The sequence below is a fragment of the Pteropus vampyrus genome, unplaced genomic scaffold, assembly GCF_000151845.1.
Source record: "Pteropus vampyrus isolate Shadow unplaced genomic scaffold, Pvam_2.0 Scaffold48, whole genome shotgun sequence".
Classification (NCBI taxonomy): Eukaryota; Metazoa; Chordata; class Mammalia; order Chiroptera; family Pteropodidae; genus Pteropus; species Pteropus vampyrus.
This window is the reverse complement of record NW_011888829.1, coordinates 4,714,454-4,737,500: the sequence shown is the minus strand read 5'-3', so window position 1 is coordinate 4,737,500 and position 23,047 is coordinate 4,714,454. Positions and strand designations below refer to the sequence as shown.

The 23,047-nt window shown below is 32.3% G+C and overlaps 1 protein-coding gene across 8 annotated transcripts in view; it reads right to left on the bottom strand.

Moving 5' to 3' along the window:
- CNOT4 (CCR4-NOT transcription complex subunit 4) overlaps positions 1-23,047 on the bottom strand; it is a 134,652-nt gene that overhangs the window by 68,432 nt on the left and 43,173 nt on the right. For all 8 annotated transcript variants that reach the window (XM_011359511.2, XM_011359514.2, XM_011359513.2 and 5 more), the window contains one exon: positions 5,202-5,467. In XM_011359511.2, the coding sequence (XP_011357813.1) occupies positions 5,202-5,375 (174 nt within the window). In that variant the 5' untranslated portion in view covers positions 5,376-5,467. The remainder of the gene's footprint in view (positions 1-5,201; positions 5,468-23,047) is intronic.

Genomic DNA, 23,047 nt, shown 5'->3' with positions numbered 1-23,047 from the left:
GAATTAAAATTTTCTAGACAATATAAAATGTACAAATTTACTCTAAACACAAATGGCAAATATACAAAATCTTATTAGCCTTAACTTATCTAAAGATTTCATTAAAAGTTGGAATGGAGATGCATTTTTAATGTGTAAGGTATTTTTAATAATGTTAACTTGGCAATAAATTGCCAAACTACTAATTAAGATGGCTTACAGTCTCTAGTTTAATCAATTTCTTTTACATGTGTAGTATCTTCCCACTTTTATTCCTAATGTATTTACATGTGTCTTCTCTTTACATTCTGATCAGACTTGTCAAGAGTTTATTTTATTGGTCTTTTCAGAGAACCAGCTATAACCTTTATTAAAATACTACTTTTCTTCTATTTCACTTAATTCTGCTTAATCCTTATCTTTCACTGTCACAATGTTTTGTTTTGTTTTTCTGGTTTCTTAACCTGGAAATAAGTTCATTTATTTTTGTTCTTTGTTTCTAATAAAAGCACTTGCAGCTCTAACTTTCCCTCTTGCTATAGACAATGAAAAATACTATATAAAACTTTATTTTTAAACCAACATCTTAAAAACAATAATGATCTGCAGTAAAGAAGTCCCAAGCCAATTTCTGAATGAGTCAAATACCAGAGAGAAAAGTGGAAAGTCTGAGTAACAATAAACAAGGAGAGAAGAACAAAATGGGGGAAGAGAGACAGCTCTCAAAGCCCGAGATCAGCTCAAGGTAAAGAGTCTTAGGGGAGAGCATCCCCATGTTAAGCTGAGACCCCACCTCCTCAAAGGGCTCTTTTAGTCTCAGAATGAGAACAAACTATGGAGAGGTCAAAACAAGAAAAAATGAAAATTAAGGTAGAAGAAAATCATTCTAGAGAAGCTGTTGAAACCAGCCCTAAAGAAGATTGGGCAGAGGTAGACAAATCGACCTTAAGCCTTGGAGAATCCTACAAATAATTCAATAATGACAATCAAGAAACAAGTATAGATAACCAAGCACATAAAGAAATAAAAGGACATGTACAACAACCAATAGAAACATCCCTCACAGACCAGCTACTAGAATTATTGGACACAGATTTAAAATAATGCTTATCTGTTTAAAAAAATATGACAACCTGAAAAATATCTGCAGGGTATAAAAATCTTTTTTAAAAATGACATATTGAGTATGAAAAAAGAACAAACACTACTTCTGGAAATGGAAAACACAAAAGGCAAATTTAAAAGCTCAGTGGACATATTTAGCAGCAGACTGGACCTAAAAAAACACTTCACGCACTAGAGAATAGATTGGAAGAAATCATCCATTAATGCATTAAGCAAAGAAAACGACAGACAACACAGACAAGATTAAGAAACATGAAAAAAAAGTAAAAAGATCTGAAAAAGTATTTAATCAGAGTCCCAGAAAGAGAGGAAAGAGAATAAAGGCAGTATCTGAAGAAATAATAGTGTAATTTTTTCCAGAACTAATGAAACTCACCAATCCATCCAGATTCAAGAAGCCCCACAAACCCAGGCAGGATAAACAAAAAGGAAATACATGTGTGAGCCCCACTTTTTGGAATTGGTTAATATTTCTTTTGTGGTCTAACAGTCAATTTTTATGCCCGCTGCACCTGTTATTTTAAAGTTTTGTACTAATTTGTGAAAAGTGTGTACACACATATACATGCTTGTTGTGTTATTCAAATTTCCATTTCCTTTTTATTGTCTATTTCATCTGTCCATTTCTAAAATACAGAAGTTAGAAGTCTCTTCATTATGAATGTAAATGCAGTGTTTCTAATATTTATATCAGCTCAATATATTTCAAAGATCTGCTGTTAATTAGTTTCATGACTTTAGAAACTTTTTATCAGTAAGAAAAAGTCCTCTTTGATCTTTTAAAATGTGTTTAATTTTAAATTTGATTATGAGTAATATCAGTACTATACCTTCTTTCCTATATTTCCATTTTCTTATCATACCTTTTTTCCCTAGTTTCACTGATATTTATCTTATATATGTTCCTAGTCACGGTGCTATAAAGTTTATTAAGAAAAAGAGCAGTCCTCCATTTCCTTCCTCCCCAGCACCAGTTGCCTCTCTCTACAAATAATCTGTTGACTCTCTTAAATTATTTTGTTATTTACTATTGTATCATTAAATAACATGCCTGTATTACTACTTCTTGATTTTTCAGTTTTAGATATTATCACATTATGCAAGTTAAGATTTAAAGTTATTTAGCCAGCCTAACCAAATATTCCAAGTTCACCTTCTAACCTCCCACCCTAATTTTGGTTAGGACAATTCACGATTACGTTATTATAAAGTTCAAATATTACTTATACACTTCCACCTCAAGCCATGACAGAGTAGATGGTAATAGACTAGGCAGGCCTACCAGCATAAACAACTAGAAAACTAGACAAAACATATAAATGTTTTTAGACACTGAACAAAAGGCAATTAAGAGGTCTGCGACCTTTGAAAAAAAAAGAAATAAGACAGAAGAAAACTGTAAGTGTCCAAGCTTTCTGCTCTATGGGCACTTATTGGATACTGGCACTAGGTAGGTCCAACAGTCACAATGAGTGGAAGGGACAGTGATCAAAATTTGAAGAGATGGAGGCAACTGAAATTTATGGGGTGAAATACCACAAAGACAACTAGTACAAAAAGAATTCCAAAAATCTACATAGAGGAATCCTTAGGTAGTTTCCACTAAAATTTCACAATTATATAAATATTGATCTTTTTCAGTCATCCTGCTTCCTACTCAGAGTCCCGAGCACAACTACTTTTCATTATGAAAAATTTTCTTCTGTTAGTTTTTTGACTATTTCTTTCCACCCATCCTAAGTTCACTGCTTCTAAAACTTCTCTTAGAAGACCAGGAGATCCATCTTTTATGTTGCTTAACTTTTCTTTCATGCTTTCTAATTTCTTTTTTTGCAATATACCTTGCAACAAAAATACTCAGCACAATCTTCCAACTTACTAATTTGCTCTTGAAATATGAGCATTCTGTTCTTCAGCCCATCTATGAGACTGTTCATTTTCAAGATTTCTAATTTACTCTTTTTAAAAAATGTTCTTTCTACATGACTATGTCATTCTCCCTTACCTCTCTGAGAAGTACCAATGACACTTTTAAAAGTTTTTTTCTGTTTGCTTACTTACGTTAGTTAGGTTCTTCTATTTACTGATTTTGTGCTTCTCTTTCATAATTTTAGTTTTCCTAAAATGTCTGTTGATTCTTGGTTCTTGCAATTGGTATATAAATAGTATTTCTGTTTACTGCAGGATGCTCTTTTCTTGACTGTAAAGAGGACAAACTGGTGGACGAGGCAAGTCAGTAGTCCATTTTCTGAGCACAGGAGGTCCAAGTTCCACCAGGGTGTTTCCATCTTAGGGCTCTGATCCAAACTTATAATCAATGTTCCAGCTAGAGGGCATCTGTCTCTGCTACATAACTGATACTTTTTCTGGATCTGGAAGCACCAATTCTTACCTTTTTTTCAGCAGTCGTCTCCTGAATATGTTTGTTAAGCTAATGATTCTTTACTGAAATTGAACCCAGTGGCCTCTGTCTTTCATATGCCTCACAACTTCTGGTCCTCCCAGAAAGGAGCCCTTTTACAGATAAACAGCTTTGCTGAAGTTATTTTGTTTTGTTTATATCTTTAAATTTTTTGTTTTTCTCCACTTTCTAAGAATTTGAGGAGATTCTAGGTAATCCCTTAAAACTGAAATGAATTTGCCATTTCCCCAAATGATTTTTCTCTAATGACAATTTAACAATTGGTCTTTTTATTAAGACTCTACTTCATAACACTCCAAAGGAAAAAAAAGAAGAGATAAACTTCATGAAGTCGATGAAATTCACAAGCCTTACTCTTGGGCTATCCTGAAAGTCACTACTTTCAACAAAATACTTCAATACGATTATCTTCTTATGGAATGACCAGGAACCAATTTTTAAAACATGACTTACTGTTTCAGATCCATTAACTCAAATTTATTATCGATTGTGACCAAACCTAATGTTAAGGATTTCATTTACACATTTGCATTCACATTTTTAAACTGAATTAACTATATAAAAAGTTAAAAATATATATATTAAATATGCATTATAAATATCTATTATATGTCATATATACTATATATAAAAACTATATTAATTAACGGTTAAGTAGATCTAACCATTTTTCATTCATGTACTATACATCATATGCCTACTAGATTTTTAAAAACTGAACAATGAGATATAATTGCCTCTGGAAAGAAAGTTGAAAGATAAAATTTTAAAAAGTAATCTAGGTATCTAAAATACATTTCTACTTTCTCAAAATTTGAAAGTAATGAACATAAGAGCTCCTTAAAATGGGTAAATGAAAAAGAAAATTGAAATCATACACACAGACATTAAAGAAAAGGCAAAAGATAGATATTTGCATTAAGCCCTTAAAGTCACAAATAAAGTCCTTCAAAAATAGAAATGCAGCAATCCTATTCACCCTACTAGATCATTCACTATATCTAATTGTTGTACCTGCTTACCAAAACAACAAAATCCAGAAAATATTTAAAATCATAGCTTTTTTTTGAGTTAGAAGGGACTCAAAAGACATATTTGAATCCCAAACCTACTACTCACTAGTTGATGCCTGTGGACAAGTTTCTTCAAAGGTCCAGTTCTCTTATGTGTACAATGGTGACGGCGTTATCAGCCTAGAACTGTTGTAAGGACTCAATAAACGAGTAACTATTACCTTTTGAAACAGAATTTCTGTCATTTTAACTCATGACCTGTTTTAGCAAATATCAAAACTTCTACTTGGTACTAGAAAATTAAAGTAAATTTCTCCCCCCCAGATGTAATACTGAATGTGTTTTTCTAATTGTATACCCTATCTAAATTCTTTGCCTCTCAACTTCTAATCCTTTTAAACAGCCAACACCATTGACCATGTTAATCTCCTCAGATAAGAAAACTGAAGGGCAAGTTACTTCACCAAGGTCATATACTTAGTTAACAACAACAAAGCGAACTCTTGACAATGACTCCTTAGGGGCAGTGTTCTTTCCACTTTATTATATCAAAATAAAATGTTACACATAATCTCACTTAAGATTTACAGAGTCTTTTAAATCTACTTACTCATGTGCATGGGCAAAAAACATTGTACACAAAGTTATTTTGGAGTATTTACCTTTCTACACGCAGGACAAAGCCCATTTTCATCAGTGCGGATTCGATGCCAACAAAATCGGCAAATCTGGTAGCCACAGGTGCAAGGGAAAAAATTGATATCATCTATCTCCAAGGGCTCCATGCAAAGAGGACATTCCACAGGGTCTTCCTTCGCATCGGGACTGCGAGACATCTTCACGTTTATTAAACAGCAGCAAAAGTTTATAATAATTTAAGGGAGAAAGAAGTTCAGCACTGAGAATTAAAATGTAGAACTTCAAAGACCTGCATGACAAGAAACAAGATATACTGTTTACTAATGCAGAAAAAAAATGGCATTTTCAACAATCAAAAAGCATTTCATCAAAAAAACTGAAAACATTAATCAGACCAATTTTTGCTATCATCTCAGAACAGATTTCAGAATGGAATTCTGAATTTTTTTGCATGTCAAGATAAAAAGCCTTGCATTATTAACTTTTTGGATTCAAAAGAAAGACAAAAGACTTCCTTTTTCTAGATAAAAACATTTAGTATTAACCTAGTACTAATCATAGCATTTTTTAGGGGAATATGTAACATACAGAAGCATCTTCAACCTTCAAACACACTCTGACCTGTCTTATCTTTTGATCTATAAGCTAGCAATAATAATGACACTTTACTAAAGGAGTATGATAGTATTCCAAAACATACCACAATTTATAAAATAAACCTAATGAAAAACAGAGGTTTCAGTCATCTACAATTATGTGCTAATATTAAAACCGTTACCAAAGAAAACATGGGCTAGCGCTGGAAAAAAAAAAAAATGCCACAGAACCTAATGGTTTACAATTAAATATATATTAATATGCCAATGAAAACTTCCAGGAAAATAAGCACATATTAAACAAAAATAGTCCTATGGTGATGCTACAAAAGCCTACAAGAAACAGGAAAGGGGAAGAGACAAAGTAGACTTCTATATCCCAAAGTCTTTTAAAAAATTAAATAATTTATTTTTTTAGATTATAGAGAGTTGAAACTTTTTAGGTAACAATTTAGGTTAAAGTCACTGTTAAATTAAAACCTTAGGCTAGAGTCACTATTTTAGGTTTAAAAAAAATGATAGCCTCCAAAATATAACTCAGTGTAATCCCTATCAAAATTAGTTTTTAAAAAAATAATTTGACAAAATTATTCTGAAGTTTACATGAAAGAGTAATAAATGCATGAGAATTGCTTTGACACTTCTAGTGTGGAGGGGGAATTGTGGGGATTTCAGCTGTCAGATATTACACCGTAATACAAAGATACAATAATTTAAATAATTTGATATTGATACAAATATAGACTAAAGATCAAAGAAACTAAATAATCTAGAAACAGAACCATAAATTTATGAGATTTAATATTTGGTAAAAGTGACATTACAAATCAATACGGCAAGGATGGACCAATTTATAAGCAATTAAAGCATACCAGTGGATCTACTTTAAGAAAAAAACAGTACATATCTCACACTGCAATCAAAATAAATCCCAAATGATCTTTCTAAAGAGCTATATATTGAAATTAACAGTGTTAGAAAAAGAAAAAAGAATTTTTCAAATCTTGGGATACAGAAGGTATTCCTAAGCAAAAACAAATTCAGAAGCCCTAAAAGAAACATAACTGATTTAGCAATATGGGGGAGGAGGGGAGGCGAGAACAAACAAAATTAAAGGCAAGAAACAGGGTAAAGGATATATTCACTACATATAATAAAGAGATAGTGTCCAGAATATATAAAGAAACCGTACAAAGCAATATTGAAAAAGCAAATAAGTCAAAAGAAAAAATGAAAACAGAATATGATGAGTAATTCACAGAAGAATTATAAATGATTACAGCACATGAAAAGGTGATCGACTTCCTTAGGTAGTAAACAGTGAGAGCATTTTTCCCCACCAGGCTGTCAAAGAGATTAGTCTCCCCACAAAGAGAGATTATCACTGATTTAAGTTCCTCACTGAAAAGAGGAAATGGGAGCACAAAGAATATCTTCCCTTAAGGTGCACATCTATTAAGCGGTGCAGCCTAAATGCATTCCAGGAAGTCTTAGCTCCAGAATCTGTGCTCTCAACCACTCCTTATACCCCTAAGAATCTATCCTACATAAATACTTACATGTGTACAACAAGCACTTTGCTATGTTTTGCAGCACTGTTCATACAAATAGAAAACTGCAAACAATTAGTTGTGAACTCTAAGTAAAAAATGATATAGCCATAAGGTAGATGTGTGTGTTGAATCGGAAGATGTCTATTATATAGTGTTTTTTAATTTTCAAAAGCAAGTTGGAGAATAATAAATATACAATTTCATATAATTATATAAACCCTCTATGTGTACATATTGATTTGTTTCTCTTAAAAAAAAAAAGCATATAAAAGGTTATACACCAAAGTGTTACCGTATAACGAAAGACAAAATAGAGGTAGACTATTAATTTTATTTTTGAAAATTGTGAATTATCTGAATTGTTATAAGCATTATTTTTGCAATTCAAATGGCCAACTTAAAAAAAAGAGGAAATTATTTTTTTCTCATTTAGGAAAATTAAATGTGACTTGTTAACAATGAGAAGAAAAATCATTGCAAAATAAAATTTTTAAAAAGAAAAATGAGCTATGTATTTATAAACAATCCAGGCACTTGGTTTGCAGACCCAGATTTGCCACTGTCAGTTCTCTCATGTGTAAAATGAGGGTTTAGAGCTGATCTAATGGCTCCTCCAGCCTGAATATCCAAAAACTGTACCTGTAGAAAATACATTCTCAAACACTGGTTCTACCAACAGAAAACTAAACTAAAATAATCAAGGAGTGCTGTCTATATTTCTAATATACTTTCGATTAATAAGACATTATTTTCAAAACTACAGCTTATTAAAGTTTTAGTGAAGTAATTTATGGGATGCTGGAAAGAAAACAATACAAAAGGGTTTATGAATTGAAAAGCTTTCTAGAAAGTTACTATAAACTAAAAATGACATATTGAGGTTCTGCATTTTGATTAGTTCTGTCTTTTAATTTTAAAAAAGTTTGCAAGAGGATGAATCTTCCAGTTGAAAGGGAGGAAAAAGGACAAAACAGCAAGAAATCCCTTAAGACAGTTAATACAAAACCAAGTACATTCTGTACAGTTCTAGCACTGTGGAGAGACGCCATGCAAGCCAGTTGCCCAATGTAATCACACAACTGGTAAGATGTAGGAGGGAAGTCTGATGTGCTAGAATGCTGGAATACGAAGTAAAAGAGCTGACTTCTGCCTCATCTCTTCTACTAAGTAGCTGTACGATTTTGGATAAGACAGTCAAAAGCTCTAGGATTCAATTTACTCATTTGAAAAATGCTGAGACACAAAATTTAACGAAATTTCAAGTAGAGAAATTTCCTTTATGTAAATCCACTGAAAAAAGCTTTTAAAATAAGCTTTGAAATAAACTCTCTCCCTTCCAAACACCTTAACTACACCTTAACAGACCTAGCATGAAGTCAGTAGCAAGGCCCCAAGGAGAGAACATGCTTGAAATGTTTGAAGAGGAGGAAATTCCGAGTGGAATAAGGAAGGAGGGGGAAGAACAGTTTGAGATAAGGTCAGAGATGTCGGGGTCCAAGATCTTGTACGGATTCATCATAAGCCACTAGAACGACTTTGGTTGTTCTAAATGAAGAGGACCAGACATGTTTAAACATCAGACTGGCAAGGGCTTGACTTATATTTAAAAGATCTCTCTGGGTTCCACTTTCAGCATGAGAGTGTAAGGACTGCATGAAACCACTCCACAGCAAAACTGGTGAAAATTATTTAAAACCAGCTATTTAATGTATCTGGAAATGATCCTAAGGGCATAAGGCAATTGAAGAAACATTTATTCAAGAAAATCTACTAACATTCAGGAAAAAGAGCAAGACTATATGGTATTTAAACCAAAACCTGTTTCTTCTCTCCTTCCCTCTCCCTTCTTAGCTCAGCGAAACTGAAACTTCACTCCAGATTGGTACAGTCAATAACACAGGGTGCCCTGTCACCACTGCTACCAGTCAGAGAACTACCTTGCCAGAAGGGGCACAAGACATCAGTCAGCATTTCTCATCCTGCCTATAGCTACCTGATGCCAAAGCTAAGTTCCACAACCTAAAACTGTGCTCCTAAGTAAGAGCAGCCAATGGATGGGGGCTCCCCTCTTTCACCCAAATGCCACTCATGGAAAAGAGGCCCTGTGTTGCTGCTGTATGCTGAAAATCCTAGGATCTAGACTGCGCTCCACTTATCTACTTCATAAAGCAGAGGTTCCACCCCAGGAAAGGCAAGACCTGAGAAGACCTGAGGTTATTGTACACCCTTCCAAGAAGTGCTCAGTTACTAAACTGGGGGTGTCGCAATAAGAGAAAAGCATAACACTATCCCCACTATCTAACTCCAGAGCCAGAGATGTTGCCAGGAAGGTGAAGTAGGCCTTAAAACAGCTCTAAATCTCTTCCAAAGGAACAGACTTAATATTAAACAGAGTGTGAAGTTCATGCCTAAGGGCAACTTCAAAAACCAAAAAGGCTGTGATACAAGGCAACTGGGAGGAGATTCAGATACAGGTTGAACTGTAAAGGAGCTAGTTTTCAGGAGAGAAAAAGGAGAATGAAGGAGTAGCAGCTAGGATGAGCTCTCCTGGAGTCAGAACAAATTTCAAAGCTCTGACCTCAAGAACTGTCCCCGACAAGTGAGGTCAAAATTTTTTGGATCAAGCTGAGAAGCAATTTATGTCCTAGGGCATTAAGGAAAACAGGAAAGCAATCAGCTAGAAATTAGTAGAACTTAACATGTGGGTGTGGTCAAGGAAAGAGAGAATGAAAGAGAGTCCTGCCAAAAATACTGTCATCCCAGGGTGCATGTGGGCATAACCAAATCTACACCCCCCAGAAACACCACCAGATGTTTAACCCTGCAAAAGAGAAATAGACTTCACTAAAATAATCCACCCAATCACTAAATAAATAGGCAAACAACAGTAATAAGCCCTGGGAAGGGTGAGAGAAGACCACTACCTACAGCTGCTAAAATAGTATATATAAATTGTCCAGTTTCCAATCAGAAATTACAAGCCATGAAAAGAAATAGAAAAGTATAACACATGTACACCAAGAAGGCAACAGAAACTGCCTCTGAGAGCCACCAGATGTTGGATTTAACAAAGACTTCAAAGAAACTATTTAAAATATGTCCAAAGAACTAAAGGAAACCATGATTAAAGCAGTAAAGGAATGTATGATGACAATGTCACATCGAATAGAGAATTTCAATAAAGAGACAGATATTCAAAAAAAAAAAAGGGAGAGAGAAAGGAGAGAGAGAACCAAATGTAAATTCTGGAGTTGGAAAGTACAACTGAAATAAAGTCACTATAGGGGCTCAACAGGATATTTCAACTAGAAAAGAATGATCTAGTGAAACATCACAGAGATTATATAGTCCAAAGAACAGAGAGAAAAAAGAATGAAGAAAAATGAACAAAGTTTCGGAAATGCAAAACACCAGTAACTGCATCAACATACACGAAATAGGAATACGGGATGGGATGGGACGGGATGGGAAGGGAAGGGGAATAAAAAATATTTAAATAATGGCTGTATGAAAATTAAGAACTATAGCTACACAACAACATACATCAACCTCAGAAACATAATGCTATACAAAGGAAGCAAAGAATATAATTGTGGTCATAGAAATTTCAGCAGATAAAAGAAAACTGTATTTTAGGGATGCATATAAGGTGACAAATATCAGGATAGTGAATGCCTCTAGGTGAAATAGAGCTATGAACCAGAAGTATAGTGGGAGTGAGGGAGTATTCTGAGGTACTTAAATATACTATTTTTAACCTAGGACATGGTTACAAAGATGTTTGCTTTATAATCAAACAGTGCATGTTTTACACATACACATTTTATGTTTCTGAATATGTTTCTTATTTTTTTCAGTCTTAAAAGAAAAAGGTAATAGCTGCAGATTTCCCAGAATGGTTAGAAATGATCTCCAGACCCAGAAAGCACATATGTCCAAGATCAACAAACCCATCAGACACAAGATAGTAAAACTGCAGAATACTAAAGGCAATCGGAATCTTAAAAGCAGATAACTTAAAATGACCTTTCATCCAATAGAATAATTAGAATTACAGCAAACTTAACAGCAACAACTAAAGCCAGAGGGAAAGACAGACATTCAAGATACTGAAAGAAAATTACTGTCAACCCACAACTATGTGCCTAGAAAACAATAACCCTTAAGAGTGAGAGTAAAATCATAAAATAACATTTTTTGTGATAACTGAGATTTTTCACATGGACTAGATATCAGATATTAAGAAATTATTGTTAATTATAATAGGAGTATTGTGGGTTTTTTTTTTAAGTTCTTCTATAGGAGATACATTCTGAAGTATTTACAGACTTCATGATACATTTCAGCAGGAAAGGAAACAGAATGTGGAAGAGATGAAACTACAATAGCAAAGTGTCCATAACTACAGAAATAGAGGGATGAAAATAGTTGGGTTTCAGTATACTATTTAGTCTACTTTCATGTATACTTTAAAATGTCCATGATAAAAAGCTAAAAATAATTGATAAAAGCATGAGGCTAAATTAAAAATTAAAACAAATAGACAAAAATAGAGCCCAGTAAGAGACATCCACTAAAGGAATTTGCGAGGATGTGCTTCAGGATGAAGGGAAATGAACTCAGGACAATGAGAAATTAAAGGAATAGTGAGGAAAGAATATGGTAAAAAGGTATGTAAACTGAATTACATACTTCTATATAAAATAATTTATTAGACTTAACAAGGATAAAATAAAATGTTAAACAATAATGACATGTAAGTTGGGAGAGGAGTGATATAAGATAAATTGTTATAAGGTTCAACTTTCAGAGCAATATGAGTGATACGATTTCAAGGGTAATCACATACTTTCTATGATCTACTAATTTCACTTCCTGATTATCTTCCTTAGAGAAACAGATGCACATTTTAATGAGGAGGCATGTACAAACAGTTCCATCACTGTTTTTAATAATAAAAAATCAGAAAACTACCATCGATAGGAAACGATAAAATTATGGTATATCAATAAAATACTATATAGCAGTTTAAAAGACCACAGTGGTCTATGGCCATGCTACTCTGAACGTGATCTCATCTGATCTTAGAAGCTAAGCAAGGTCTGGCCTGGTTAGTACTTGAATGGGAGAACACCGAGGAATACCAGGTGCTGCAGGCGTTAAAAAAAATAAAGACCACAGTGGATCTGTAAAACATATTGAATGAAAAAAGCTATTTAAAGGTACTGTATAACGGTTTTTACACTAAAAAATAAACCATATGTCCTCTATATACACAAATATAATTATATGTGCAAAACCATAGAAAAATTATAAATAAGCTGGTAACAATGGTTATATCTAGGAAAACAATGAAGGAAATGGAATGAATTGGAAACTTGAGCCTTGTCTATGATTATGCATCTCTTCTATAATAGCCAATTAATTTTTAAAAATAACTTTTTAAGGATATTAAACTTTGAATCTTTTGAGTGCAAAGACTACATCTATTGTGTTCAACACTGTACCACTGGCAAATGTATAGAGCAAATTATAGGTTCTCGGAACTGGGGGGTGGGATACATAGAAGAGGGATTCAAAGAAACATACCAAAATAGCAGTTTGTCACTTAGTAGGGCGGCTATGAGCAGTTTCTTTTCTTCCTTTTATTTTCCTCTATTTCCCAATTTTTAGAAAATGAACATTTACATTTATAATGGAAAAATTGATTTAAATTAGTTAAAAACAAATACAATTAACAAAAACAGAATAAAGTGATGAGATGAAAAAACTTTTGAACGTATAATTAGAAAATCAGCATCAACATGTTTCCTATCAGCTTCATGCTCTCAGAAGAAGGCTAAGCGTTTAAAAAATTAAAGGCTAAGCCTGATGAAGTTATTATTAATAAGATAAAATCAAATGACACAAAATCAAAGCAGAGACTAATTAGTATACTAATTAGTTTTCTACTGTACTTGTACAGATTGTCCACAGGAGTCTCTTATATGTCAGTGTGTTTTCAATTCAGAAAGAAAAATAAAAAAACATCTATCTGGGGGAAAGTACATGGTAGAAAGGTATGCTTATTTTAAAGTTTTTAAGGACTGACCCAGAGGCCTATATGAAACAAATACATCCAGATATCAAAAGTTTACTACCCTCGTAGTCACTCTGGACTTAAATAGTAGTACTTTTAGAGATGCTTCTGTATATTAATATACAGTATACTAGTAGTAACAGACAATATAGAAAAAATTAATCCAAAGAGAAATACTAAATTAAAATGCAAGGGCTAGTCTCATCCTCTTGGTATTAATAATAATAATAAAAAATTCATGTTTATTAGCATAGCTAAGTGTGACCTCTTCTTCAGCCAAATCTCACATTCTACAGCCTCCTAAATTCTCATCCCAGATCACATTCTGCCAATCAAATGCTCCTTTTCCACCAAGAGATCAGTCTCAATTCATCCATCCCTAAGTTCTTTCATCCTACCACTACTTTGGTCTCTCTGCTTTATAGCAAGCACTGACTAATAAAGAAGGACGTCCTTTCCATTTTTTTTGGCTGGGTGGACATGGATGGGTAGAGTGAGATAAGGTTCATGAAGGAGGAAAGATAAGAGATATCTGGTTAAAAAGTGATTTTTAAATGGGAAAAAAAGTGGATTTTAAACATTAATGCTAAACAAATACAGGAATTGAGGTTATATATGAATATTCCCTACAATTGTCAATATTATATATTTGACTTCTAAATACATTACCATGTAGCCCATCTGGAATAAAATTAAAAGTTAATAATAAAGACTTATAAGGGGCCTAAGATACAGAAATAATAGCTATTGATTCCCCTATAAAAACAAGACAAAAATTAATGTTTCAATTGGATTTGTTCCTCTCTAATCTCCATATGTGTCTTGCTTCTATTGTGACTCCGTAAAATTAGAATGGTAACAGTTTTGCACTACAAAGCCATGTAAAAGTAGAACACAGTTCAGAATTCTCTGTTACATGTACAACTAGTTCATTCTTATGAAATAGTTTCAAGCAGAAAATGTTAACCTAACTGTATTTCTGTGGAATGTGTCCAAGAGAATGCATGTGTCAGAATGTTTTAAATAATAAAACATTTTATAAGCAATAAAAGACCATTGTTACATGGCATTAGCTTGATTACAATAGTAAAACATGTAAGTCATCACCCACCCGAGAAAGAATTATATGAAAAAAGCTTTAAATCTATATAGAAATACCAATCTATTCAACCAACTCAAAGGCTGTGTCTCCAATGTGCTGTATTATTAATCTTTAAATTGCACATGTATATTCTGTACACATACTCTAAAATAAAAGTCGATGATCAATTACAAGTGAAGAAATTTAGAAAGAACATTATATTCATTGTTTGCAGCCAAAATGGTCTATTTAAATAATTATCTACTTTAAATGGTTTTGTGGAATTTAAGCCTACCAGTTAAAAAAATAACTAAAACATACATACATGCAAACTCTGAGACAATGAAGAACACTGTTTCCTTGATTGCAGAATGGAAAATATATTAACTCATCCATACCACTGCCATCTTAGAAACTAAAAGCCCCATTAAAAAATGTAACACTCACGAAGAGGAGAGGCTCAAAATTAGGGGTCAGCAAATATTTTTTGTAAAGAGCTAAATACTAAATCTTTTACCCTTTGTGGGCCATACAGACTAGCAATTACTCAAGCGTAATGCTGAAATGCAAAGGCACTTACAACGATATATAAATAAATGAGTGTGGCTGTGTTCCAATAAAATTTTATTTATGAACTTTGAAATTTGAATTAATTTTCTCATATCACAAAAGTCTTATTTTTATTATTTTTACAACTACTTCAAAATGTAAAAACCATTCCTTGAAGCCTTACAAAAACAAGTAGCAAAGACCCCTGCTCTAAACTAACATGGAAACCTCACAAATCTGAGCATGAGTCTTCAATCTTGGACTTATTTCAAGTTGATGTCTCCTAGAAAAAAGAAAAAAAATAGACAAATCTATTTCTCTTGACAAATCTCCTTCTCCCTGAGAAAATCTTTTTAGTATTGTATTAGGCAAATGGTTTCTCTCTAAGCTTCTATTTTTACTGGCCCTACTGAGTTGGCCTTGGTATGTAATAAGAAAGAAACTACCAGCACTGTTTTAAGTTATTAAAAAATTCTTTCTGTATCTTCAAACTCTTACTATAAAATTTCACAAATTTGAAGTAATTTGTGGATACAGGCTTGTTTCCCAATTAGACAAAATTTCGGAAATACAGTACCTGAGAAATACTGGCATAAAATACTTACCTGCCATATGACAATTACAATAACACCAAGACCACTCTGAATAATACATGTTAAAGTGTGTAGAACTGTCTCCAATGATGTTAATCAACGTTTATTAAATATTTACAAAATGTTCCTGATGTTTGGGGCCTAAGTAAATTTCTAAATAATCACATTATTTGTATATAAAAATACAAAGAATGAGAAAATTACTCCCAAGTTTAGAACCCGGTACAGTTTCGTATTTCATAGAAATTCGGTTGGGGTGCAAAAAGGAGTAATAACAATGAACTATGAATAATGAAAGATGCAAAAGCAGAGAAAGTAAAGGCATGGAAGTGAAATAAAAAAACTATGAGAGTCTAAGTTAAGTTTTAACAAGAAAGAAGAATAGGCAAAGGTAGACTAATGAGTTTGGTATCACAAAGCAGCTGGGTTTAATTAAAGAGAAAACAGTTTATGAACAATGGTGTTGAGGGATGGAAAGAGAAAGGGAATAAAAAAGAAAATGAACAAAATAAAACATTAAAACATTAAGTCACTACTTAGTTGCCCAGTTACAATCTCCCCCCATCCCATCATTTTTCCAATCTATTATAGTATTTATTAAATAGCAACCATTACCTTCCATTAAAATTACTGTAAAAACTACTGTGTATCTATTAATGGGGAGTGGCTTTAAGAATGAGGCTGGTGATACTATGTTTGCATAATAACATGCTATAGATAAGTGTAAACTAGGTGACTACACTTAACCACATGTAAAAGTGTATAAACTTTGATAGTGGCTACAACTTTAGCACTTATTTCACCAATATTTTGTGACTAGGCAAATTATGGTAAATAATACCTGCAATGCTCTAAAAACTTTAATGTACAAAATAGAAATTTTTTAAAAGAGAAAATCCTGCTTTAAAGCAATAGGAGTATACATGACTACATTAACCAAGCAAAAAATCTATATCAAACTAAGAACCATAGAAGGACTAACTAGTCTGAAATGTCTGAGCAACAACCCAGACTACAACTTTCTAAGTGAAAAAAATCTGCTCAAGTAGCAAAATTAATTTTATAAGATTATGTCTCCTAACAAAGACTAATAAATATGTTAGCCTTCCGGTAAGAAAGGGGGATAAGTATAAAGTGCTCTGTACTTAGTAGGTGCTTAATAATTGTAGAGGAGGAAGAGGGAGAAAAATAGGGAGAGAGAGGGATAAAAGAGGGAACTAGATCATAAACTAAATGCCAAAATCTGCATAAAGAAACCTACAGATCATAAATATAAAAATCCAAAATACAAGATCAACAAAACCAAATTCCACAATATTAAACTAAGTAGAATCTTCCCAGAAGCACAAGGACTTCAAATTAGAAAATTATTTATCACCTCAAAAATCAAAACAAAAAACTGTCCATCTCAAAAAAAAAAACTAAGTAGTCATTTAATTAAACCCAATATCTTGTCCTTACAAAATCTCTTAATAAACTAGGAATAAAAATATTATGCTGCAATATGGTAACATTAAAGGAATTCTCACTAAAATCAGGAGCAACACAGAATGCTGACTATCATTATTATTAAAATTATTCCAGAAGTTGAACCAACATCAAATCAAATTTAAAAGTTAAACAGTATCATATGTAAAGAGGAATTCAAAATAGACTATATAGAAGACAAACACAAATGACCAATATCGTAATGAAAAGAGAATGTTATTGCCAATACCATAAATAGTAAAAACATAAATAAGATTATTATAAGCAATAAATTTAAAAGGAAACACCTAGATTCTGGAAAAAAACACAAATTTCTAAATCTGACCCAAGAAAAAACAGAAAATCTAGACTGCCATTTATATGTTAATGTAGTTTAATTTATATTTTAAAACCTTCCCAGATGATTTCATGGGTGAATCCTCCAAATATTCAGAAAATAAATAATACCAAACTTAGAGAAGCTCTTTTAGAGAAGAGTAGAAGAGGAAACACTTCCAAAGGCATTTTATGAGATAGCATATTGTTATTATAAACTGACAAAAAAACATTACAAGAAAAGAAAATTACTGAACAAAACCTTCAGGAACATAGATACAAAAATCCTTTAAAAATTAACAAACAAAACACAGCAAATATATTCCAGGAAATTATCCTGTGATTGTTACTATCTCAGGAATGCAAAGTTGATTTAACATTCAAAAATCTGTCAGTAAAATTCATTGTTAAGAGAATAAAACAGAATCATGATAATCTCAGAAGATGCAAAAAAAGTATTTGACAAAATTTAACACCTATTTATGATAAAAACTCTCAGCAAATTAGAAATAAAAGGTAACTTCCCCAACTTGGTAAGGAGTATCTATAAAAAGCCTATAGCTAACATTATACCTGATGATAAATACTTACTATCTGCTCTCAATTTATCTATTCAACATTTTACTGGAAGTCCTAGCCAGTACAGTAAGACAAAAAATAGTATTAATAAAGACATAAAGACTTATAAAGAACTAGCCTCTATTTGTATATGACACGACTTCATATGTAGAATATCCAAAGGAATAAAAAAACTGCTGGAACTACTAAGTGAATTTAGTTCAGCAAGATCAATGGATACAAAACTAATATACAAAAATTCACTGTATTTCTAAATATTAGTAACATACAATGGAGACAGAAAGTAAAACCACAGCATCATTTACAATAAGATCAAATAAAACATCAAATACCTAGGAATAAATTTAACAACAGATAGGAAATACATCTACATTAAATCACAAAATAGTGCAGAGAGAAATCAAAGACCTCAATATATGTAGAGATACATGTTTATGAATTGAAAATTTGATATTTTTAAGATATCAATTGTCCTCAAATTAATGTATATATCCAATGCAATCTGAATCAAAATCCAAATAGGCTTTTAAAAAACAGAAATTGGCAAGCTGACTCTAAAATTTATATGGTAATGTAAAGGACTTAAGACTACTCAAGCAATTTTGAAGAACAAAGTTGGAGAACTTACACAAGCAGACTTCAAAACTTATAAAGTTACAGTAATTAAAACAGTACTAGTATTTGGGGTACTTAATTTTTGGACAATGAAGAAAAAGGTCTTTTCTATACATGATATTGAAGCAATTGAATATCATGTGGAAAAAAAAGTAAACCTCTACCTAACAGCATATAAATAATTAATTTCAGATGAATCGCAAAGTTAAATGTGAGTGCCAAATTATATATTGCTGACAAAAGACTCATATCTCAAGTCCTGAAGAACCTCTGCAAAAAATTAAAGAAATAATTCAATTAAAAAATAAATGAGAATATACATAAAGCTTTTAGAAGATTACTTAGGAGAATATCTTCGTGACTTTGGAATAGGAAAAAGATTTCTCAGCACACAAAAGGCGACATGCATAAAATTAAAAATTGGTAAAATGGACTTCATCAAAATTGAAGCTTTCCTCACATCAAAACCTACCAATAATGAAGTGAAAGGCAAGCTATATATTGTAAGAAAACATTCACAACATATATCTGACAAAGAATTCATACCAAAATACATAAAGAACTCCTACAAATCAATAATAAAAGACAAAAATTTACACAAATGGCCAAAAAGCACTTAATGTGTTCAACACCACTGGTCACCAGGAAAAAGCAAATTAAAACTACACTGAGACATCGCTACACGAACCACCAGAATAGCTGTAATCAATAAACCTAACAGTACCAAAGTGTTAGTGAGGACATAAAACAACTAGGAATGGCCATATTTTGATTATAGTGTAAAATAGGACAGCTACTTTTGGAAACTAGCAGTTTCTAATAAAGTTAAACACACACCTACCATATAACCTAAAAATGCCTCTCCTAGATATATACCCAAGTGAAATGAGTGCATAAGCCTACAAAAAGATTCGTACATGAATGTTCGCAGCAGCATTATTCATAACTGCCTCCCCCATCCCTGCAAAAAAAGGAAATGATTCTAATATCCATCAACAGCAGAGTGATCAAACTGTGCTATATCCATATAATGGAATACTACTTCACAGCAGAAAAGAAACTAATACAAATAACTATTTTGATATATCTCAAAAAATATCATCATTATTTTGAGAGCAAGGAGCCAAACATAAGAGTACGCATGATTCCATTATATAAAGCTTGAGAATAAGCAAAACTAACCAAAAGTCAGAATGGTTACCTCTTAGTAGGGGCAAGAGTACTAGCTGGAAAGGAGCACTAATAGACTATCTGGATTAATGGAAATGTTTCATATCTTGATCTGGGTGTTGGAAACAAGTATGTACACATATGTAAAAGGTCAAGATTTTATTTTACATAAATTGTACTTCAATAGTATACTGTGAGAAAGGCGGGGGGAGAAGGGAAAGAAGGTGAAGGGGAAATAAAAGGGAAGGAAGAAATGCCATTTTAACCTAAATTTTATAATCTACTCAAAATTCTATCTCTGAAAGTGACATCAACCAATGCTTTGGGGAAGGGAGTCATCTCTATGATACCTAGTACTTCAAATTGTTAGGTATATACCTTTAAATTGCATTATATTCTTTGTATAGCCCAATGAAATGCCATCATTACTTGCTCAGCCTATTGAATGTCTAAGGATAATACATTAGGAGGATTTTAGCAGTTCTATTTTCTTTCATTCATCCAAAGACTAAGTTCCAATAAAGTATCCATACTTCTAATACTATTTTACATATTAATATCTGCCCTCTTTGTGACATAAAACTATTTTAAGTTTAATTCTTCCATATCAAAAAGTCAATTAATTTCAGTGTCACATAATTAGCAGTTACAAAAAAGGAACTAGAAAAAATGTCTGTCACCTGCAATCCCATATTCTAATATATAAAGTTTGTGCACTTATACAGATATCATTTACATATTACAGATATCATGCTGCACAGTGTTCTGGAATCTGATCTCCTGCTTAATGCAATTAATATCTTTCCTTTGCATAAATCATGGATGATAACTCTCACTGTATAATATTTACTATGCAGATGTCTTGTTGTCTATTTAATCAGTCCCGTTACTAAAAGTTTCAAATTTTTTACTACTGTAGACAAAATTGTAACAAACATTCCAACTTTGTTGATTTTCTTCATTGATATTACTTTTACTGTAACTCCAAAAGGCCTGAAATAGTTCTGTGACCATTTAGCACCTTCTGATTCTGATCAGAAAACAAAAATTTTTTTCTTCAAAGGCCAGATAGTAAATATTTTAGGCTTTGAGGACCATAAACAATCTTTGCTACATATTCTTTGTTTTGTTTTTACAACCTTTTAAAAATATAAAACCCATCCTTAGCTCATGGACCTTACAAAACTGTCCATGAACAGAATTTGGTCTGCATGCTACAGTTTGCGGACCCTTCATTTAGATCATGTTCTACAAAGACTCATGAAGACAAAATGTTACCCTAGAATTCTAGGTGGTGTGTGCCAGCCACCATACTTTATTGGATAGTCTAGTGTAGTAAGCTTAATTCTTAGTTATTTTTAAGAAAACAATTTATTTTCATATTTCTTCTTTTAACTCCCGTAAGACCACTCAACCCCTATTCTGATTATTAAAATTTTTAATTTAAATTTTAAAATTATAAAGGCTAGTGTGTAAAAAGACACAAGCAATTTTAAAGGTGTTTTTCAGAGTAAGTGGTTTTGCTAAGGTTCATAACTCTTCAATTACTTTTATCAAATATTCAGAAGATACTCTTTGAAAGGCTACTACCAACAAATGCTGTTCTCCAACTCTGGCTACATAATAATTTATAGCTACAGGAATAAATATCATCGGCTAATTGTCCTCATCTTATTCCATAGCCTGTCCTTGCTTTACCTATAAAATCTTTAGAAACAACAAGTGGAGGATATAGAATAAAGATGGTATTTAAAAATAACTGTCTTTTCCTACCAATATGGGACTTCAGTAAAATATTTTTAACAGCTTCAGCAAATCTTATGATTCAACAATAAGGATCAGGCCAGTGAAATTTAAAGAATTTTAAAAAAGAAAGAATATCTATCTTACCAGAATATTCACTTCATATTTAACATAAATATTCCTTTGTTTAAAAAAAAAAAAATTACGCAGCAGGTATAGGTTGGAAAAGCAATGGAAAGAGAATTCGACAGCTTTATAATATTACCAGCTTTGGTGGAGTCTGGGATGCTTCTAAAAATTGATTGGCTTTGGTTCCTTTGGTTTCCTGTGATTGGGGATGGAACATCAGAACAAGCATGGAAAGTCACAAAGTACAATTAACCTACTCCAGTTTGACCCTATCTCCCTAGTCTAATCTCCCTATTTGGTCTGGTGTAACAGGTCTACTTCACAGTCTTCCTATCTGCATTCTAAGAGAAAAAAAGAAAAAGGGGAGAAGGAAGAGAGAGATGGAATAAGAAAAGACTGGATAATTAATTATCAACTACATGTCACTGAGACAAAAACTTAAGACTCTTTCACAGGAAATTTCACTCTGACCCTTTCCCAAAATACTTTGGCCATTACAGATTCTGGCAGACTTTCTTACTAATGAAGACTTTCAAATATGCAAATATTGAGCACATTCTCTAGTTAAGTTAGACTCAAGATTAGAAAGGGTCAGAAAATAAGGTATGTATAGCAGAAGATCTAGATTAGTTCTAATTCTTACAATAACTAGTTTTGAGAAGTTGGTCAAGTTATTGTCTTTCTAGAGACTAAGGCTTCTTTGTGAAATGAAGAGGTTGTATCAGATAAATCTCTAAGGTCTCTCTTAAAATTCTAAAAAACGCAAAGTGATTATATTAAATCTTCTATGGTTAAGCACAAAATAATTAAATAATATGTGAGCCAACAACAGGAATAGAATAAAATGTTATCTAGAAAACATGTAGTGATAATCAACATTTTATGATTCCAAAATTTGAATTGTCATTCTCAAGAAAATTATAAGTTTTATTTCATAAAGCCCAATGTTTTGATATCTAATGTTAATAAATGGCTAGAAAAATCTAAAAAGAAGTTTCTGTAGAAAAAAGATTTTCCTAAGGTATAACACAGATTGAAGCTTTACTAATTTGGATTTGAAGAGAGTCTGAAATAGTAGAGACTTCTATATATACACACGATATAGTCCATACATCAGATTACTATGGATGCCCTAAATCATCAAAGATGATTTGGAAAAAAGCTTGAATATTAAAGCATTTTTAATAAATCTGGTTTATTCCCTAAGCTCTCTGGTTTTAATCAATTAATTAATTTTAAATAAAGGGATAGGACTTAGGTTCAGTGAACCAAGAGTACGGTATACTATATATACACACGATATAGTCCATACATCAGATTACTATGGATGCCCTAAATCATCAAAGATGATTTGGAAAAAAGCTTGAATATTAAAGCAT